The sequence below is a fragment of the Pongo pygmaeus genome, chromosome 11 (assembly GCF_028885625.2).
Source record: "Pongo pygmaeus isolate AG05252 chromosome 11, NHGRI_mPonPyg2-v2.0_pri, whole genome shotgun sequence".
Taxonomy (NCBI): domain Eukaryota; kingdom Metazoa; phylum Chordata; class Mammalia; order Primates; family Hominidae; genus Pongo; species Pongo pygmaeus.
This window is the reverse complement of record NC_072384.2, coordinates 140,641,194-140,660,874: the sequence shown is the minus strand read 5'-3', so window position 1 is coordinate 140,660,874 and position 19,681 is coordinate 140,641,194. Positions and strand designations below refer to the sequence as shown.

Genomic DNA, 19,681 nt, shown 5'->3' with positions numbered 1-19,681 from the left:
GACAACTAAATGTCCTAGAGTAAAATCTGTAGTGATGAAACAACATTGTATATGGCACTTTGTGCTCTTTTTTAAGTCAAATTTAACAAACCCACAGAACTAAGTGAAATTTAACAAACCTACACAACTGTGCACAAGTAACAAGCCTTCGTCTGCATGTTTTCACAAAAGGACCATGCTCATGGAACCAGCTCCCAGATCAAGAACTAGAAGCTGCCTTCACGCCCTCTCCCAGTCATTATCCCTCCTCCACAAAAAGCACTATCCTGCCTTCCAAAACCAGATGCTAGCATTGGTGTTTTTGAGGGGCTTATGCATAAAGTATGTACCCTGTTATGTTCAGCTTCTTTCATTCACCGTGCTGCTTGAGAGAATCCTTGATGTTTTTGCATGTAACAATAATTCATGCATTCTCACTGCTATCCAATATTCATAATAAATATTTATACGGTATAATACACAATGCATAATACATTTTTACTGGGGTAATGCATATACTGTATTATGTATGCATAATACATTATGCTGGGAGAAACCCTGTCCCACCTGTCCCAGCAGGTGTGAGCCACTGTGCTCAGCCATAATTTATGTATCTAAACACAGAAAAGGTAAGTAAAAATATAATGTCATAATCTTATGGGACCACTATCTTATGTGCTGTTCAGTTCATCATTCACCAAATATCATTGTGTGGTACACTACTGTGTCAGTTGAGAATATTTGTGCTGGCTTATTTCTGGATCCTCTGTTAAACTGATCTACGTATCTATCAATATCACACCCTCCATCCATACCACACAGACTTGATTTATATGATTATGTAGTAAATCTTAACACTGGAAGAGTGACTCCTCCCACTTTATTCTTCTGTTTCAAAATTATTGTGGCTATTGTACGGCCTTTACATTTTTATATAAATTTTATAGTAAGCCTGTTGATGTCTACAAGAAAACCTCGCTGAGATTTTGCTAGAAATTCCATTAAACCTAAAAACCAATTTGGGAAGAACTGACTTAATTACTCTGTTGAGTCTTTCAATCCATGAACATAGTAAACCCCTCCAATTATTGAGGTCTTCATTTTTTAAATCAGTGTTTTGTACTTTTTAATATGCAGATTCTCTGTGTGTTTTGCTGGATTTAGACCTAAATATTATATTTTCTTTGAAGCAACTGTAAATGGTATTCCATCTTTTATTTCAGTTTCCATCTGTTGTTAGTACATAGGATGCAGCTGATTTTCATATGTTGACATTGCAGCCTGCAAACTTGCTGTGCTCACTCATTAGTTCCAGGAAATTTTTGTAGATTCCTTTGGGTTTTCTATGTGAAAAGTCATGTCAACTAAAAATAGACAGTTTTATTTCTTCCTTTCTGATCTGTATGAATTTTATTTTTTGCCTTACTGCATGGCCTATTACTAGAACTTCCAGTGCTCTGTTGAATAAGAGTGGGCAGAGCAGATATCCTTGCCTTGTTTCCTCCTTAGAAGGCAAGCACTCAGTCTTTCATGATTAAGTACAATGATGCAGAGTTTTCGTGCATGTGCTTTATCAAGCTGAAGCAGCTCCCCTTTAGTCCTTATTTGCTGAGAGCAGTTTTTGTTTTTATCATAAATGAGTATTTAATCTTGTCAAGTGATGCAGAAAACTGCATCAGGCAATCTGGTCATAGATTTTGTCTTCTTTTACCTGCTGGTAAGGTGTATAACATTGGTTGATTTTCAAATACCAGATTAGCCTTGCATCTTTTGAATAAACCACCTTGGGTTGTGTTGTATGATTTATTTCATATAGTGTTGGATTCAATTTGCTAACATTTCATTAAGGATTTTTGTGTCTAAGTTCACGAGAGATATTGGTCTGTTGGGGTCTGAAGTTATTTTCATGCTGTCTAATATAGTGTGGACATCAAAATGACCTCCTAGAGAACATTCCTAGCTCTCAGAACGTTCTAGCTGGGGAAGGAAAAGGGAAAAAGGGGGGTAAGGAACAGAGGGACGGGGAAGTATATAGTAATACTTCCCTTGAACCAGTAAAACTCTAATGCCCAACCTGGTTTTTACTAACTCTGTTTTTAGACTCTCCCTTTTCCTTTAATCACCTAGCCTTGTTTCCACCTGAATTGACTCTCCCTAAGCTAAGAGAGCCAGACAGATTCCATCTTGGCTCTTTCACTGGCAGCCCCTTCCTCAAGGACTTAACTTGTGCAAGCTGACTCCCAGCACATCCAAGAATGCAATTAACTGAAAAGATACTGTGGCAAGCTGTATCTGCAGTTCCCAGGAATTCGTCTGATTGATAATGCCAAAGCCCCAGGTCTATCACCTTGTAATAGTCTTAAAGTCCCTGCACCTGGAACTGTTTACTTTCCTGTAACCATTTATCCTTTTAACTTTTTGACTACTTTACTTCTGTAAAATTGTTTTAACTAGACTCCCCCTCCTTCCTAAATCAAGGTATAAAAGTTAATCAAGCCCCTTCCTCGGGGCCGAGAGAATTTTGAGCGTTAGCCGTCTCTCAGTCGCTGCCTAATAAAGGACACTTAGTTCATCTCAAAGTGTGGCATTTTTCTAACTCGCTTGGGTACAACAATTTGGAGGCCCCAGCGAGATATATTAACACCACTGGGCAAGAGCCGCTCTCGCTCTGGGCTCCCCTGGAAGGACGGCCAGCTTGTAAGGGGGGCGCCACCTGAGAAAAGAATTTTCAGGTCCCCGAAGGGTGACCGTCTTCCAGAGAGCGGATCGACTACCATGTGAGTGCCCTAAAATTCAACATCCGAGTCCTCAGCTTCTGACCCCGGGGTCAGGTAGGTCAGATTTGACTTCGTTTCTGGTAAGAGGGAAGCGGCCCTGACAAGGGCGTCCCTCTTTTGACTCAGCCCATTACTCTAGGACGCTAGTGGGTTAAGCCTTGGTTTTCTGGTAGGCGCCTTTGTGTCTTGGTTTGGGTGGGAAGTGGTCCTGACGAGGACCCTCCCTTGACTCAGCTCAAGACCCAGGACGCTGGGGAGCTGAGCCCTAGTTTCTGGCAGACTGGTCTCTCTCTCTCTCTCCCTCCTTTTTCCTACCTCTTATCTTGGGTATCTTTGTTTAAAATGAAAAAAAAAAATGCAATAAACTGTGTGTGACTGGTGAGTGAGTGGGGAGGACAAAGGCTTGCGTTTGTCTTCCAGTTTGTAGGTCCACGGCGGAAGCTATGGAGTTCGAGTGGGCCCTCACCTGCAGTTCCGTGGCGACCTCATAAGGCTTAAGGCAGCATCATAAGGCTCATAAGGCTTAAGGCAGGCCGGGGTTTATACCGGCCTGCCAATGCTAAGAGAAGCCCAAGTCCCCTCAGGGGGAGCGGCCAGGCAGGCATCTGAATGATCCCATCACGGGACCCCCTCCCCTTGTCTTTCTAATAAAAAATAATAAATAGGAAACTGTCATAATTGTTTACATGCCCTAGGGCCAATTGTTTGTTTTATGTTTATTGTTTTGTTCGGTGTCTATTGTCTTGTTTAGTGGATGTCAAGGTGTTACATGTCAGGACGTCGATATTGTCCACGACGTCTGGATAAAAACTTCTTCAAGGTCCTTAGTGCTGATTTTTTGTCACAAGAGGTTAAATTTCTCAACAGTCATTTAGGCTGGCCACCATAGTCCTGTCTTTTCTGCCAGAGGCAAGTCAGGTGTTGTTACAAAAACGAGTGTGAAGAACATTCACCTGATTGGAATTTCTGGCACCATGAAGGTTGCGGGTAGATTGTCATACCCCATGTCCTAGTGATTGGACCTCTTCTAAACTAAACTCGTGGTGCGTTCAAAACAGCCACCCTGCAGACCTTCTTGCTCACCTCTTTTGTCATTCTGTAACTTTTCCTGTGCCCTTAAATAGGACCTTGTGTAGGGAAACCTACGCCCATCATGATTTACTTCGTTTAGACTCCTATTCTGTTCCCCTGTTACTACTCTCTCATCTTAAAAACAACCCGAGTGGTCCCTTTCCCCTCGTCCCTGCCCCTACCCCGCACATCTCGTTTTCCGGTGCGATAGCAAGTTCAGCGTCTCCAGGACTTGACTCTGCTCTCACTCCTTGAACCCTTAAAGGAAAAAGCTGAATTTGAGCTATTTGCCTTTGAGTCGTGGAGACATCAGAGGTATTTAGGGTACAGGTCTAGAGGAAGAAGAAGAGAACACCTTGATCCAACCAACCCAGGAGACCTTGGGCTGGCCTCTAGTCCCCCTCCCTCAATCTTAAAGCTGCAGCAATGTGGCAAGTGGTATTAGCTGTTGTGGTTTTTCTGTTCTTTCTGGTTATGTTAATTCTGTTTTTCCGACACTCCAGCCCCGCAGGGAGTGAGTTTCTTGGTCCATGTTGCATCTGATATCTCTGCTCAAATTCTGTTAAACTGCCTTCTAAAAAAAAAAAAAAAAAAAAAGATGGGAAACACCTCCTCCCGGCCTTGCAAAGGTTGGAGCCCCCTCCAGTGTATGCTGAAAATTTTTTCTCTTGGTTTCTCAGAGGATTATGGAGTCCGCCTTAAGAAAGGCAAGCTCTGGACACTCTGTGAAGTAGAATGGCTGAAGTTTGGAGTTGAGTGGCCCTCTGAAGGGTCATTGAGTCCTACAGTTGTTCAAGCCGTGTGGCAGGTTGTTACCGAAGCTGCCGGCCACCCTGACCAGTTTCCCTATATAGATCAATAGTTAAGTTTGGTCAGGAACCCTCCTCCATGGCTGCGTTCATGCGCCATTCACAATTCTACCTCCAAAGTCCTCCTGAGCCAGGCCACGTTTTCACCTCTACCCTCAGCCGGTTCGGCTCCCCCTGTACTGCCTCCCTCTGAAGAAGAGGAGAGTCTCCCTCACCCAGTCCCACCGCCTTACAACCAGCCTGCTCCCTTAGGGTCATCCCATGTCTCCTCGACGACATCCGCTGTGGGCTCGCCACCCATTGCCTCTCGACTGCGGCCGCGGCGGGAGGAAGCAGCCCCTCTACTACCACTGAGAGAGGCACAAGTCCCTTCGGGTGACGAGCGCTCAGCCCCCTTCTTGGTTTATGACCCTTTTCCTACTTCTGACTTGTATAATTGGAAAACCCATAATCCTCCCTTCTCTGAAAAGCCCCAGGCTTTGACCTCACTGATACAGTCCATACTCCGGACCCATCGGCCCACCTGGGATGACTGCCAACAGCTCCTTTTAACTCTCTTTACCTCTGAGGAGAGGGAGCACGTCCAGAGAGAGGCCAGAAAGCACTTCCTTGCATCAGCCAATAGACCGGAGGAGGAAGCTAGAGACCTCCTTGAGGAGGTCTTTCCCTCTACCCGGCCTAACTGGGACCCAAATTCCTCAAGTGGAAGGAGAGCTTTGGATGATTTTCACTGGTATTTCCTCGCAGGTATTAAGGGAGCTGCTCGGAAACCCATAAACTTGTCTAAGGCGACTGAAATCATCCAGGGGCCCGATGAGTCACCAGGAGCATTTTTAGAACCTCCAGGAGGCTTATCGGATTTACACCCCTTTTGACCCGGCGGCCCCTGAAAATAGCCGTGCTCTTAATTTGGCATTTGTGGCTCAGGCAGCCCCAGATATTAAAAGAAAACTCCAAAAACTGGAGGGATTTGCTGGAATGAATATCAGTCAGCTTTTAGAAATAGCCCAAAAGGTTTTTGACAACCGAGAGCTTGAAAAACAAAAACAAGCAACACAGGCAGCTGAAAAGGCTGCTGATAAAGCATTCAAAGGACAAACAAAAACCTTAGTGGCGACTATCCAAGAGGTACAGAATGAAATGGCCCGTTAATTTGGACAGACACAGAAGCACAGACTTTTCAAAACCTGAAAAAGGCATTAACTGAAGCCCCTGCTTTAGCCCTCCCTAATATCTCAAAGCCGTTTCACCTGTTTGTCCATGAAAGCCAGGGAGTCGCTAAAGGGGTGTTTACTCAGACTTTAGGACCCTGGAGACGCCCAGTGGCCTATCTATCTAAGAGACTGGATCCTGTGGCCTCTGGATGGCCAAGTTGTCTGCTAGCTGTAGTGGCTACAGCAAGCCTAGTCCAAGAGGCTGATAAGTTAACTCTGGCCAATATTTAACCCTTACGGCTCCTCATGCCGTAGAGACTTTACTTCAAAGTGCTTCTGGAGAATGGATGTCAAATGCTCACATCCTGCAGTATCAGAGTTTACTGTTAGATCAGCTTCGTTTGACTTTCTCTCCCACATGGTGTTTAAATCCAGCTACTATCCATGACTGTCAGGAACTGTTGGAAACTACTGAAACTGGCCGACCCGATCTTCAAGATGTGCCCCTAGAGAAGGCGGACGCCACTGTGTTCACAGACAGTAGCAGCTTTCTCGAGCAGGGAGTACGAAAGGCCAGTGCAGCTGTTACCATGCAGACACATGTGTTGTGGGCTCAGGCTTCACCAGCAAACACCTCAGCACAAAAAACTGAATTGATCGCCCTCACTCAGGCTCTCCGATGGGGTAAGGATAAATTATTAACGTTTACACTGACAGCAGGTACGCCTTTGCTACTGTGCACGTACATGGAGCCATCTACCAGGAGTGCGGGCTACTCACCTCAGCAGGAAACGCTATCAAAAACAAAGAAGAATCCCCGGTCTTCAAAGCCTAACAGATCAAGCAGCTCTCCGGTGCACAACCTGCACCCAGGTAAATGCCAAGCAAGGTCCTAAACCCGGCCCAGGCCACCGTCTCCGAGAAAACTCGCCAGAAGAAAAGTGGGAAATTGACTTTACAGAAGTACAACCACACCGGGCTGGGTACAAATACCTTCTAGTACTAGTAGACACCTTCTCTGGATGGACTGAAGCATTTGCTACCAAAAACGAAACTGCCAATACGGTAGTTAAGTTCTTACTCAATGAAATCATCCCTTGATACGGGCTGCCTGCTGCCGTAGGGTCTGATAATGGACCTGCCTTCACCTCATCCATAGCTCAGTCAGTAAGACGTTAAACATTCAGTGGAAGCTCCATTGTGCCTATCGACCCCAGAGCTCTGGGCAGGTAGAATGCATGAACCGCACCCTAAAACACACTCTTACAAAATTAATTTTAAAAACCGGTGAATATTGGGTAAATCTCCTTCCTTTAGCCCTACTTAGGATAAGTGCACCCCTTATCGGGCTGGGTTCTCACCTTTTGAAATTATGTACAGGTGGGCGCCGCCTATCTTGCCTAAGCTAAGAGATGCCCATTTGGCAAAAATATCACAAGCTAATTTATTGCAGTACCTACAGTCTCTCCAACAGGTACAAGATATTATTCTACCACTTGTTTGAGGAGCCCATCCCAATCCAATTCCTGAACAGACGGGGCCCTGCCATTCATTCCAGCCAGGAGACCTAGCGTTTGTTAAAAAGTTCCAGAAAGAAGGACTCACTCCTGCTTAGAAAAGACCTCACACCGTCATCCTCACAACGCCAACAGCTCTGAAGGTGGATGGCATTCCTGCTTAGATTCATCACTCCCACATCAAAAAAGCCAACAGAGCCCAACTAAAAACATGGGTCCCCAGGCCTGGGTCAGGCCCCTTTAAAACTGCGCCTAAGTCGGGTGAAGCCATTAGATTAATTCTTTTTATCTACCTCACTTGTTTATTTTTGCCTGTTATGTCCTCTGCACCTTCCTACTCCTTTCTCCTCACCTCTTTCACAGCAGGACGTGTATTTGCAAACACCACGTGGAGGGCTGGTACCTCCAAGGAAGTCTCCTTTGCATTTGATTTATCTGTACTGTTCCCAGAGCCAGCCTGTACCCACGAAGAGCAACACAATCTGCTGGTCCCAAAAGCAGGAAGTGTCGATCTTGCAGCAGGATTTGGACGCTCCGGGAGCCAAACTGGATGTGGAAGCTCCAAAGGTGCAGAAAAAGAACTCCAAAATGTTGACTTTTACCTCTGTCCTGGGAATCACCCTGACGCTAGCTGTTGAGATACTTTTCAGTTTTTCTGCCCTGATTGGACATGTGTAACTTTAGCCACCTACTCTGGGGGATCAACCAGGTCTTCATTCCATAACTCGTACTTCTCGTCCTAAATTATATACAAGAAAAAATTATAATCCTCGTACTATAACTGTCCATGACCCTAATTCAACTCAATAATATTATGGCATGTCATGGGGATCAAGATTTTATATCCCAGGATTTGATATTAGGACTATGTTCACCATCTAAAAAAAATCCTGGTCTCATGGGAGCCCACCCAAGCCAATCAGGCCTTTAACTGCTCTAGGTGACCCTATGTTCCAGAAACCCCCTGACAAAGTTGATTTAACTGTTCCTCCACCATTCTTAGTCATAAAAGATACACTCCAAAAGTTCAAGAAAATCTAGATAGGCACCAATAGAAACGAGAAAATAACATCCCCGGGTCACAAAACATGTCCAACTGGAACCCCTGGCTAACTACTTTAATCACTGGGTTAGCTGGACCTCTCCTCATCATACTATTAATTTTTGGGCCTTGTATATTAAATTGGTTTCTTAATTTTGTAAAACAATGCTTAGCTTCTGTCAAACTTATGTATCTTAAGACTCAATATAACCCCCTTGTTATAACTGAGGAATCAACGATTTGATTCCCCAAAAACACAAGTGGGGAATGTAATGCCCAACCTAGTATTTACTAACTCTGTTTTTAGACTCTCCCTTTCCCTTTAATCACCTAGCCTTGTTTCCATCTGAATTGACTCTTCCTAAGCTAAGAGAGCTAGACAGACTCCATCTTGGCTCTTTCACTGGCAGCCCCTTCCTCAAGGACTTAACTTGTGCAAGCTGACTCCCAGCACATCCAAGAATGCAATTAACTGATAAGATACTGTGGCAAGCTATATCCACAGTTCCCAGGAATTCAACCGATTGATAATGCCAAAGCCCCAGGTCTATCACCTTGTAAGTCTTAAAGTCCCTGCACCTGGAACTGTTTACTTTCCTGCAACCATTTATCCTTTTAACTTTTTGACTACTTTACTTCCGTAAAATTGTTTTAACTAGACCACCCCCCGCCTTCCTAAACCAAGGTATAGAAGTTAATCAAGCCCCTTCCTCGGGGCCAAGAGAACTTTGAGCGTTAGCCGTCTCTCGGTCGCCAGCTAATAAAGGACTCTTAATTCGTCTCAAAGTGTGGCGTTTTTCTAACTCGCTCGGGTCCAACAAAACATCCATGCAAATAGGTTGTAAGACGTTACATCTGTGTGGTGTGATACCTAGAACAACCACTATGAAAACTATACATAATGATATTTCCCAAGACATTATCAGTAAATCAAGATGTAATTCTAAAAAAATGTACTGTATCCATTGGAAGGTACAAAAAAAAAAAAAAAAAAAAAGGCAAAGGAAACAAGACAAAAAACAGCAGCCATGAGCCCTAAAGCTTGTTAAACGGATTTCAGGGGCCCTCCAGGATCTAAAAACCAGACCCTCCTGCGTTGGGGACCGGGAATCCGTATTTTCGACAAAAAGCAATTCTTCAATTATAGAAACATCCATAGAACCGGCCTTAGTTTACACAGCCGCATTCCCACTGTTTTACAATTGCATGATCATTTCTGAAAAGTTCAAAACAAAGTTACAGAATATTTAAGGGGTTAAGAACAAAAAGCCCGAGGAACACAAAAGATTATAAAAACCCTTCCAAACAGCAGGCATACTTGGAAGGAAACCTCATATGGGGCTACTACGTGGAGCATAGACCCCAGGTCCTGACGGGAGCACATTTTTAACAGATGGACTTGGAGCGTGTGCTTTTGTTTTCTAGGCTATTCAATGTGTTCACAGCAGGTCCCCTGGATGAGACCACTTAGCCTTCAGCTCCAGGGGCGACCCAGGCCGGCCTTGCCAGTTCCCTCTCCCTGACAGGCGCCCCGCGACAGGGGTCCCACCCCGTCCCTCCCCTCCTCGCCCCCCTTTTTCCACTTTCCCTCCCCAGCGAGAACGTTCTGAGAGCTAGGAATGTTCTCTAGGAGGTCGCTTTGACGTCCACACCGCGCCTGGGGGATTCTGCGGGGAGCACAGGACCCTGGGACGAGAAGCAGAAGTCGCTCCACGCCCTGGGCGGCCTCGGCTCCCGCGACACCGCAGCAACTCAGAATCCAGGCAGGGGCCGGGCAGCCGGCATGCTGCCCCTACCTTCATCTCCAATTCCCGCCTCTCAGCCCTCACCCCAACCCGCAGGACCCTGGCAGCGCTCTGGTGGTCTCCTCGGAAGCCCCCGAGGGCCTCGGCGCGGCCCCGCCCCCTGGAAGGTTCCCGACAGGCGCCGCGGGCACCCCGTCCGTGACGTCACGGCAGCGCGCCGGCCGCGGGAGAGGGCCCCGTCGCGACCGCGTCCCCTTGGGTCCTTGATCCTGAGCTGACCGGGTAGCTATGGCTTTGCGGCTTCTGAAACTGGCCCCAACGTCCGCGTCCGTCCGGGTCGTGGCGGCGGGCGCCCAGCGCGTGGTGAGCGGGCGGCGGGGCGGCGGGGTGGCGGGGTGGGGAGCAGTTCCACATCTCCCCCGGCCTCTGGCGGCGGCTCCCAGGGTCGCTCTCGGGGTGGGTTTGGGGGACCCCTCCTGCCTCCAGAATTGTTTGGTCTTTGGTCGTGGACAGACCTCAGGGGGGGCCACGAGCTTCTCCAGGCCATTTTACCTCAGCTTTAAGCAAAACGCTGGAGCGCGGAGGTGATCGGCCCCGAGGCTGCCCTGATGCGGGAGGCCCGTGTGCAGGTGGCAGGCCGGGGGCACGCGCGCTTGTCATTCGATAATTCACGTAGCAGCCCTGTCAAAAGCCGTTTAAAGGTCGGGCCCTGCTAGGTGCTTGGGTGATGCCATGTTGAGCAGAAACGGAGTTCAGTGCTTGTGTCCTCTTCCTTCTGCCTTTACTCTTACTGACTACTCTCATTTCTTAGCACTTTGCCCCCACCTTCTTCAGTGAAATTGTTTCATACATTTGTAACACAGCTGGATTGCTTTGTCACATTCTGCCTAACATCCTGGGATCCTTCTACCTAATGAGTTTTTAAAAACGTGCATACATTGAGTGCATTCTTTGTGCTATAAGGTTTTATGGATTTTTTCTTTGTGCTATAAGGTTTTATGGATTTTTTCTTTGTGCTATAAGGTTTTATGGATTTTTTCTTTGTGCTATAAGGTTTTATGGATTTTTTCTTTGTGCTATAAGGTTTTATGGATTTTTTCTTTGTGCTATAAGGTTTTATGGATTTTTTCTTTGTGCTATAAGGTTCTATAGATTTTGACAAGTATGTAATAGCATGTCTCCACCATTATAGGTTCGTACAGAGTAGCTTCACTGCCTTAAAAAATTCCCCTCTGCTTTGCCTATTAAACCCTTCTTTTCCTCCAACCCCTGACAACCACAGATCTCATTAACATTTCCATAGTTGGCTTTTCTGGAATGTCATATAATTAGAATCATACTATATATTGCCTTTTCAGACAACTTGAATACTTGGAAATATCTATGTAAGATTCACTTACATCTTCGTGGCTTGGTAACTCATTTCTTTTTAATCACTGAATAATATCTCATTGCATGGATGTACTTCAGTTCATTCAGCAATTGAAAGGCGTCTTGGTTGCTTCAAGTTTTTGGCAATTATGAATAAAGCTGCTGTAATCATGTACATGCAGATTTCTTTTTGGAAATACATTTTTATATCAGTTGGGTAATACCTGGAAGAGTGATTACTCATGTAATAAGACTGGTTTTCTAAGAAGCTGCCAAGCCATCTTCCAGAGTGACTGTGCCATTTGATTCCCACCAGCAGTGAAGGCTCTCCCTGTTGCTCTGCGTGCTCGCCAGCATGCGGGTCTGTCGGTTACTTTGGATGGCTATCCATTCTGATAGACGCGTAGTGGTATCTTGTTTTAACTTTGGAATATCTCATGACATACAGTGTTCAGCATCTTTTCATATACTTATTTGCTATCTGCGTTAATTTCATTTGCGAGAGGTGTTCACATCTTTTACCCATTTTTAAACTGGGTTGTCTGCTTTGCATTGTTTTGTAACTTGTTTCTTCCTTACTCTTCAGTTATCAAATCAAGATCGAAAAATATCTTGATATTTTATATTCTCCTGTTTTATTTAAATTTCACAATAAAGTATTTTAATATTTTTGTGTTTTCCTGAGTACTTAGTATTCCATAATATGGATATGCCTTAAATTTTTTTAACTATTCCTCTGTTGTCGGACATTTAAGGGTTTCTATTTGCATTTTTGATGTTACATCATTCTTCATTGAGCATCCTTATAGGTCAATCATGTATATACTCTTTGAATGGATTCCTAATGCTGTAGACCCAGTGTCCTCTAGGTTTCATCACCATTAGCAGTTTAGGATGGTACTCATTGTCTTGTCCTAACTCTGTAATCATTTTTTAAATTATTTCTCATTTTGATACATGAAAAACTAATGTTTCCTTGTTAATAGTCTTTTGTTTTTTTGTAGCAAGGTTGACCACTTTTTCATGTGGTTTTTGGCTATATTTTATAATTTTAAAATAAGCTGTGCGTTTTTATTCTTTGTTTTCTTATTGTTCTGTACAATTTCTGTATATAGTAAGGCTGTTATCCCATCATATCTGTTGAACTTTTTCAGTTTGTTTTACTTTTGGTTATGTTTCTTTTCTTTTTTTGGAAGGAATATTTTCGCTTTAGTGTGGAGAATAAATTGGGATGCTGGAGACAGGCATTGAAGCAGGCCTTTGCCTTGTAGATGAGAGGTATGAGGATGTCTACAGAGTCAGCACATGGCATAGGGAGGTGATGCAGTGTCCAGAGAGTTTGAAGAGTTAGGATTTTGTGTGCAATTCTGCAGTTAAAGGAAGGAGAAAGGTATCAAAGACGACACTTAAATTTGCTCTCTTTTGCCTGTTAGGTAGTAGATATTCCCTGCTGTGAGGGAAAGCAGATTTGGGGGCGAGGGTATGGATGTTGCATTTCACCTTAGCTCTGTTACCTTCAGGTGCCTTCAGGACATCTAGGTGGAGCTGTTTATAGGCAGTGGGGTAACTAGGTCAGGAGCTGAGGACAGAAGCTTGGATTAGAGAAATGTTTTTTATTCCCTTCCCTTCACTCCCGAGCTTCCCTCCATCCCTGTCTTTCTTCCTTCCGTCTGTCCGTCCATCCATCCATCCATCCATCCACCCCTCCGTCCCTCCCTCCCTCCAATTTTTATTGAACATAATAAACATATTTAATAAAAATTTCGGACATTGTTCCAGGGCCTGAGGATTTAGCAGTGAACAAACAGACAATACATCTGCCTTTAACGAAACTTACATGGACAGAGTGGTGGGGGATAGACAGATAATTAAACAAATTAATAGGCAATAAAGATGAAGATGTTGGCATTTTTATCACCAAGAGGTTTCTTGGTATTTTTACCTAATAGTTGCTAATGCCTACAGGAACCAGAGTGGTCACAATGTGCTGCTGTGTGATTTTGTGTTTTTCAGAGAGGAATTCATAGCAGTGTGCAGTGCAAGCTGCGCTATGGAATGTGGCGTTTCCTACTTGGGGATAAAGCAAGCAAAAGACTGACAGAACACAGCAGAGTGATAACTGTAGATGGCAATATATGTACTGGAAAAGGCAAACTTGCAAAAGAAATAGCAGAGAAACTAGGTATGATTTTATGTTATACAGAATGATACCTTTTTCTCAGATATATGGTTGCTTATTTCACTGGTTTTTCTTCAATATTAATATTAAATAATATTAAATATTTAATAATTGGGCCTAAGGTGGGTATTTCACATTTTTGTTTATTGAAAAAGCTGTTTTATAAAACAAAACAAGAAAAAGCTGTTTTTAATCTTTTATGTTTGGAAAATTTGTGAAAATCCATGCTGGTTGTCAATTTGAATTGGAATTTTATGTGGACAGTGTAAGCAGGGCACTTCCACATGAACTGTCGCGTTTGAACTTTGTGACAGCCTCTGAAATAGAGCTGAGGATGGTACTCACTCACAGATGGGTGTACTCCTGAGTGAGCAGATGCCACATAGCTGGGTTCCAAAGCCAAGGTTAGAGCCCCTTCCTGACTCCTGGTGCAGCTGTGTGTCCATTGTACCTTTCTGTAGCACCTGCATGACAGCAGCTGCCAGCTAAAGGGGGCTCCTGTGGTTACAGGGAGCAGTCCTTTCAGGAGGAACCTGGATAAGGGCACTGTGCAAGCTCTTTTGCTCACATGCTTGATCATATATGTTGTGTGTTTCCTTCATACGTGGTGAAACCCAGGCATGTAGGTGACTTTCTCTAGGTCTTTGGCGCCATCCCCGGCAGTGAGATTTGGGTGGGCTATGTGTTTTGGCTAGTCCCCACTGCTCCCTGCGGGGAGTGAGTGATGTGCATCAGACTGCATCCGACTGTTTCTCTTTTCAGGCTTCAAGCACTTTCCTGAAGCGGGGATTCATTATCCAGACAGTATCACAGGAGATGGGAAGCCCCTCGCCGCAGACTATAATGGCAACTGTAGTTTGGAGAAATTTTACGATGATCCGAGAAGCAATGATGGCAACACTTACCGCCTGCAGTCCTGGTTGTACAGCAGTCGCCTGCTGCAGTACTCGGATGCCTTGGAGCACTTGCTGACCACAGGTGCAGTATTTCTGGGCAGTTAGACTTGTTCTGTACTTGAACGCTATTCTAGAATTTAACCACGTTAAATTGCCACTGAGTCGAGCTTTCCTTTAAGGGTGTTTGATGAGGTAAGTTCTGTCTTTCCAACAAGATCATGAATTTCTTGAGATTGTGTTATTTTTGCTTCAGAATTAAATTTAATGCTGTTTCACTATGGATACTGGAGTGAGACTTATGGATTGTATAGAATTCTCAAGGCACTGCTTTAAGCTTCTATACTTACATACTCATTTATATATGAAATGTGTCAAAACAAAGGGGAAAAGAGAGCATAAAAGTGTCCAGGAGGAAATGGGATCACACTTATGAAGATTGTGCATGTGCCATACAGACAGAGACGTGGAGGCCAACAAAATAGGGTTGTCCTGGAGGGCCCAGAGATAGGCTGGAATTCACCATAAAGTCACAAGGTAGACGTTAATCTTGATAAGATGACGAGGGGAGGCAGAACGCACAGGGTCCCATAGGCCAGTGCAGTAGGGGAGGATGCTTCCCTTGAAGGTATCCAAAGCAGAAAGGAAGAGCTGTGTACTGGGGAGCCTGGGAGATGGAAACAGTGATCAGAAAGTATAGTTAGGAGAGGAAGGGAAGGTGGATGAAAGGGCATGAACATGGACTACTTGTGTGCAGAATGAGGTTAGGGTCCAGCCAGGGGTTACTGTAATCATCCTGGGAAACAGCAGTGCATGCTAGGCATCCTGAGAGTTGGACCACAGATGCAGTGCCAATTTTTGGTCAAAGCTACCATGCCACGGCAGTCCTCAATTCACAGGTAGCAGCAAATGGCACATCTGTGTGCAAGGAGAGGGAGATGGGTGGATTCTTAGGGCCTTTGTGTCTGTTTTATATTGCGGTGCTTGCTGCTTTCGTTGATTGGCAGTGCCCCTGATGAGCTTCTCACGCACAAGCTCAGCTGCCACTAGGGTTGGCTTCATGGGGTCTGAGCCGTGAGAACAAGAGTGTGGTTTTCACTGGGAGTTGCCGGCTCATGGGCTCCTTCTCAGAGCTGTGCTAGGAGCTGCTGCCTATGCTCCTTCAGGTCTCCACGGATGCAGTATGTGTCCATGACACGTATCTACACAGTTGTACGGCGGTGGAGTTATTGTCTTGCTTTTTCAACATTTTATTAGTGCTTTTTTCCTTATATGAACGTAAACCCTGATCTTGGTTAGTGTTACTCCTAAGAAAACAATGTGGTCTGCTGTTTCTGGTATGAGGTTCTTTACCAGGAGCCAGTCCAGGAGCTGATGTCATAGCGTGGACTTCACACTGACAGCCGGGCTTACTCCACGTTCTTTTAAAAGCGTTCTTCAACCCTGTCTTCTGACTATTCATTTCTTAAAATGAAAAAGAAATATTTTACTTGTTAAATAAAACCTTGCTTTTTTTTGTGCTATAGTAACCTATTTCCCATTTAGAAAAAAAAGTGCAGCTTGCTCCCATCTCAGTATTCTTGGGGCAAATTGGAACTGGGTTAATGTATTCATTAAATATTTAGTGCATGTCTGCTGTGTGCCAGACCCATTCTGGGAGCTAAGGGTGCCACCGGGAGGGAAGCCTGTGTTTTAGTAGAGGGATGAAGACTCGATGTAGGAACAGGAATGTCTTGTCCCAAGTGAGTGGTAGCTGCTCTGAGGAAGGAGGCCGTGGGGAGAGGCTGGGTAGGAAGATTAGGGGAGGCCTCTGCCCAGACACAGCAGGGCTGACTGCAGGGAGGCTAGCTGGGGACCCTGGGGACTAGTGCTCTGAGCTGCGCAAGTGTCTGTGGGGGTGCTGTGATAGTAACACAGCCAGTGAGGCTGGGAGTGGACAGAGGTGAAGCTGAGAAGTAGCCCAACATCAGTAGACCTGACTGGGATGGTGGGGGCAGGAGCAGGATGGGGGTGGGCACCGTAGGGGTGGAATACATTATTTAAAAACAAGCACTTTTTGTATTAACTGGATGCTTTCCGTTATAGCTGACTTAATGAAACGATGTTATATTGCTCAAAACTGAAAAGATGCTTCAGTTTTTGAAAATGATTTCCCACTTACAAACATATATATGTTCTTTTCAGTATTTTGGTGTGGAAATGGAATTGTAAATGACTTATTTTCTTTTTTCTGAAATGCAGTGATCAGTTGACAGTGCTTTGCTATCTGTCTGATTTTCAATTTCTGTTTGCCTATGTTTAAACAGGACAAGGTGTTGTGTTGGAGCGTTCCATCTTCAGTGACTTTGTGTTCCTGGACGCGACGTACAACCAGGGATTCATCCGAAAGCAGTGTGAGTCAGCATTGCAGACCCGCTTCTGGGTGTGTGGTGTGACTTTGCAAAGGCTGTGATAGACTCACCTTGCACTTACTGTGTTTATGAATGTCTGTTAGATAGATGAATAAATGCCATTACTTAATCGGTCTCCGCTGGAAAAAGGGACTTCCTAAGTGTCTTCCGCCCTTTCTCCCTCCTGAAATAGGTGTCTTTTGTGCTATCGTCTCTCTGTGAAAGCAGATTGGAGCCCTGGACCTCAAACACAGACAGCTTAAAGTGCAGCCCCCACAGCCTCCCGTTAGAACCTCCCCCACTCTTAGCTTGCCCTAGCAATATCTAGGCTGTAGCTCTAATTGTAACAGACTTTCCAGTTTCTAGTGTGTGATTTTGATGAATTGGGATGTTAGCCCTGCCAGTTGCCAGCATCATCACAGTGCTTCCCTCTGACACGTTGCCGTTTTTCAGGACAGTAGCTTTGTGTTGCTGTATTGGGGAAGTTCTGATAAGTGGCAAATGGAAAGGAACAAAGACCCCATGGTTTGAAGCAGGCTGACCTTGAGGAGTCAGGGTGGGGTTGGGGTATCTGTGACTAGGACTGCGTTGGGCGGTGCATTGAATAGGCCTGGTGGACAGTCTGACTGATGGCATTTTCATCCGTAGACTGGGGTGGCTGGAGCCAGTGGAAAGCTGGAATCTGGGAGCTCAGAGGAAGTACTGTTGCTTAATGAAAGAGGAGGCCGAAGCAAGCCAGGTGACGATTCTGTGGAGGAGGTGCCTGCTTCTGGCTGCTTGTGTGTCCTGGTGTTGCCGGTACTCCACCTGTGAGGTTGCCGCCCACAAGAGCCCTGTAAGCCCTTGCTTCTGATAGGGGCTAATCCTCCCTGGACGTGCTGAGCAGCGGGTCAGGTCACCAGCAAGTGTTTCTGGAGTGCCTGTGGTGTGCCAGGCTCTCTTAGGTGCTAGGGATGTGAATATGAAGAAACTTAAGACAAGGCTCCCATGGGCCCGGGGTTGGGGGCTGTTGAACCAACAGGGATGGTTAATTGTGATAAAGTGTACTTAGCAGCTCCTGAGCATTACTCCTGGGCGCTTTGGGGGTACATAGGAGAAATGTGTATCCGGCTGGGAGATGGGATAGTGTCAGGGACAGCTGTTTTGACGAATGGCCTGTCATCTGTAGCGCAGTTTGAGTGAGGGAGGTGTGGGGATGGTGGAGAAGCCTGCATGTGCCACTGGCTGGTGGCGTTGTCCTGTAGTGAGGGCTGGGTGCTGGGGGAGAATGATGCTGGATGAGGCTGCACGAGGAAGGAACTGCACCTTGGCGAGGATGCTTGGCTTCTGTCCTGAAACTAGTGAGGGACCACTGGAGGATTTTTAGCATGGCAGAGATGTGGTTAGATGTGAGTTTAAAATGGTTGCAGGCCTTCATCTGAAGGATGCATTTGGTGAGGAGAGACGGAAGGGGAAGGAGCCTATCTGGGAGGAAATTGGGGTGAGACAGGCGCGCCCAGCAGGGAGGCTGCACTGGGCAGTGGGAGTTGCTGCTCAGGAGGGACACTGGGCAGGCCTGGGTGGATGGCTTCCTGTGTGCACAGTGGGGAGTGGCGTGGACCTGCCCTGGCTGGTGGGCTGCTAAGGGGGAAGGACGCACAGGGGCAGTGGACCGATGTGGCTTCATGTTTGGGCTTTGGATTCCTGAGTGTGAGGTTCCCATGGCAAGGTGGCAGGAGACACCTGCTGGCATCTGCTGAGTGTCTGCTGAAGTCTGAGGACTGGCCTGGGCTGGAGTCTGCAGGCGTTGGGGGTCCAGCACTGACCGTGGGCATGCTTTCCTTAGGAAAGCCCAAGGGGTGATGGGGGAGGGCTGAGACCAGATCCTTTGGGGACCATTTCTGGGGTGATGAGACCCCCACTGAGGGATTGAAGCTGAATGATCAGAGGTGCACAGGAGGAAGCAGAGGGGATGTGGGGAGGGTTGATTGTTGGTGTCACATGTGCTATGACTGTGATGGGAACTGAGAAGTGACTGTCACGTTTCACCTTTTGGGGGCTGGTGACGTTAGCCAGAGTCGTTTGAGTGCTGGGCTGGGGGAAAGCAGATCGTGTTAGCTAAAGGACAGGTGGCATAGAGCAAGGTGGGAACCACCTGGGAAGTGGGTGTACTGACAGGAGTGAGGGTGAGGGCGGGAAGCAGGGTGAGAGCAGACTCAGTGAAGGGAGGTTTCACCTCAGCAGCAGGAGAGACCGGCCTGCTACCAGTCCAGCGGTCAGGAAGCAGACCTGAGGTCCCGTGTGCTCTGCCTGGCTGCGGGTTTGTGTTTGTATGCTCAGGTGAACGGTACTCCCCTGGCAGCCTCCATCCTTTGCTTTGTCATACCTCCTCCTGGGTGGTCTTCCTTGTTGTTTAGCTCATGCCGTTCCTGACCCTGAGCCAAAGGCCCATCCCACGATTGCCTCTAGAGTGAGGTTACTAGGAATGCTCACTGGAACTTTTCTTTTTTAATTTAATTTTTAAAGTTTTTATTTATTTATTTTGAGACTAGGTTGGGAGACTGGCTAATGTTTGTATTTTTGGTAGACATGGGATCTCACCGTGCCGCTCAGGCTGGTCCTGACTCCTGGGCTCCAGCGATCTGCGCCTACCTTGGCCTCCCAGAGTGCCGGGATGACAGGCGTGAGCCACTGTGCCCAGCCCGTTTCCTTTAAAGCAAAATAGTTGTCTTTCTGTGGACCCTAGCGTGGCCGTCTGTCACTTCTGGAAGGTTC

At 46.1% G+C, this 19,681-nt stretch overlaps 1 protein-coding gene across 3 annotated transcripts in view; it reads left to right on the top strand.

Annotated features, from left to right (window-relative positions):
- Window positions 1–9,952: 9,952 nt before the first annotated feature.
- Window positions 9,953–19,681, top strand: part of NDUFA10 (NADH:ubiquinone oxidoreductase subunit A10) — a 64,386-nt gene continuing 54,657 nt past the window's right edge. For 2 of the 3 annotated variants that reach the window (XM_054477630.2, XM_063648204.1), the window contains exons 1-4: window positions 10,298–10,457; window positions 13,479–13,647; window positions 14,407–14,622; window positions 16,844–16,930. In XM_054477630.2, the coding sequence (XP_054333605.1) occupies window positions 10,383–10,457; window positions 13,479–13,647; window positions 14,407–14,622; window positions 16,844–16,930 (547 nt within the window). In that variant the 5' untranslated portion in view covers window positions 10,298–10,382. Of the gene's footprint in view, window positions 10,458–13,478; window positions 13,648–14,406; window positions 14,623–16,843; window positions 16,931–19,681 lie in introns of all 3 variants that reach the window. The other variant, XM_054477631.2, reaches the window with a different exon arrangement.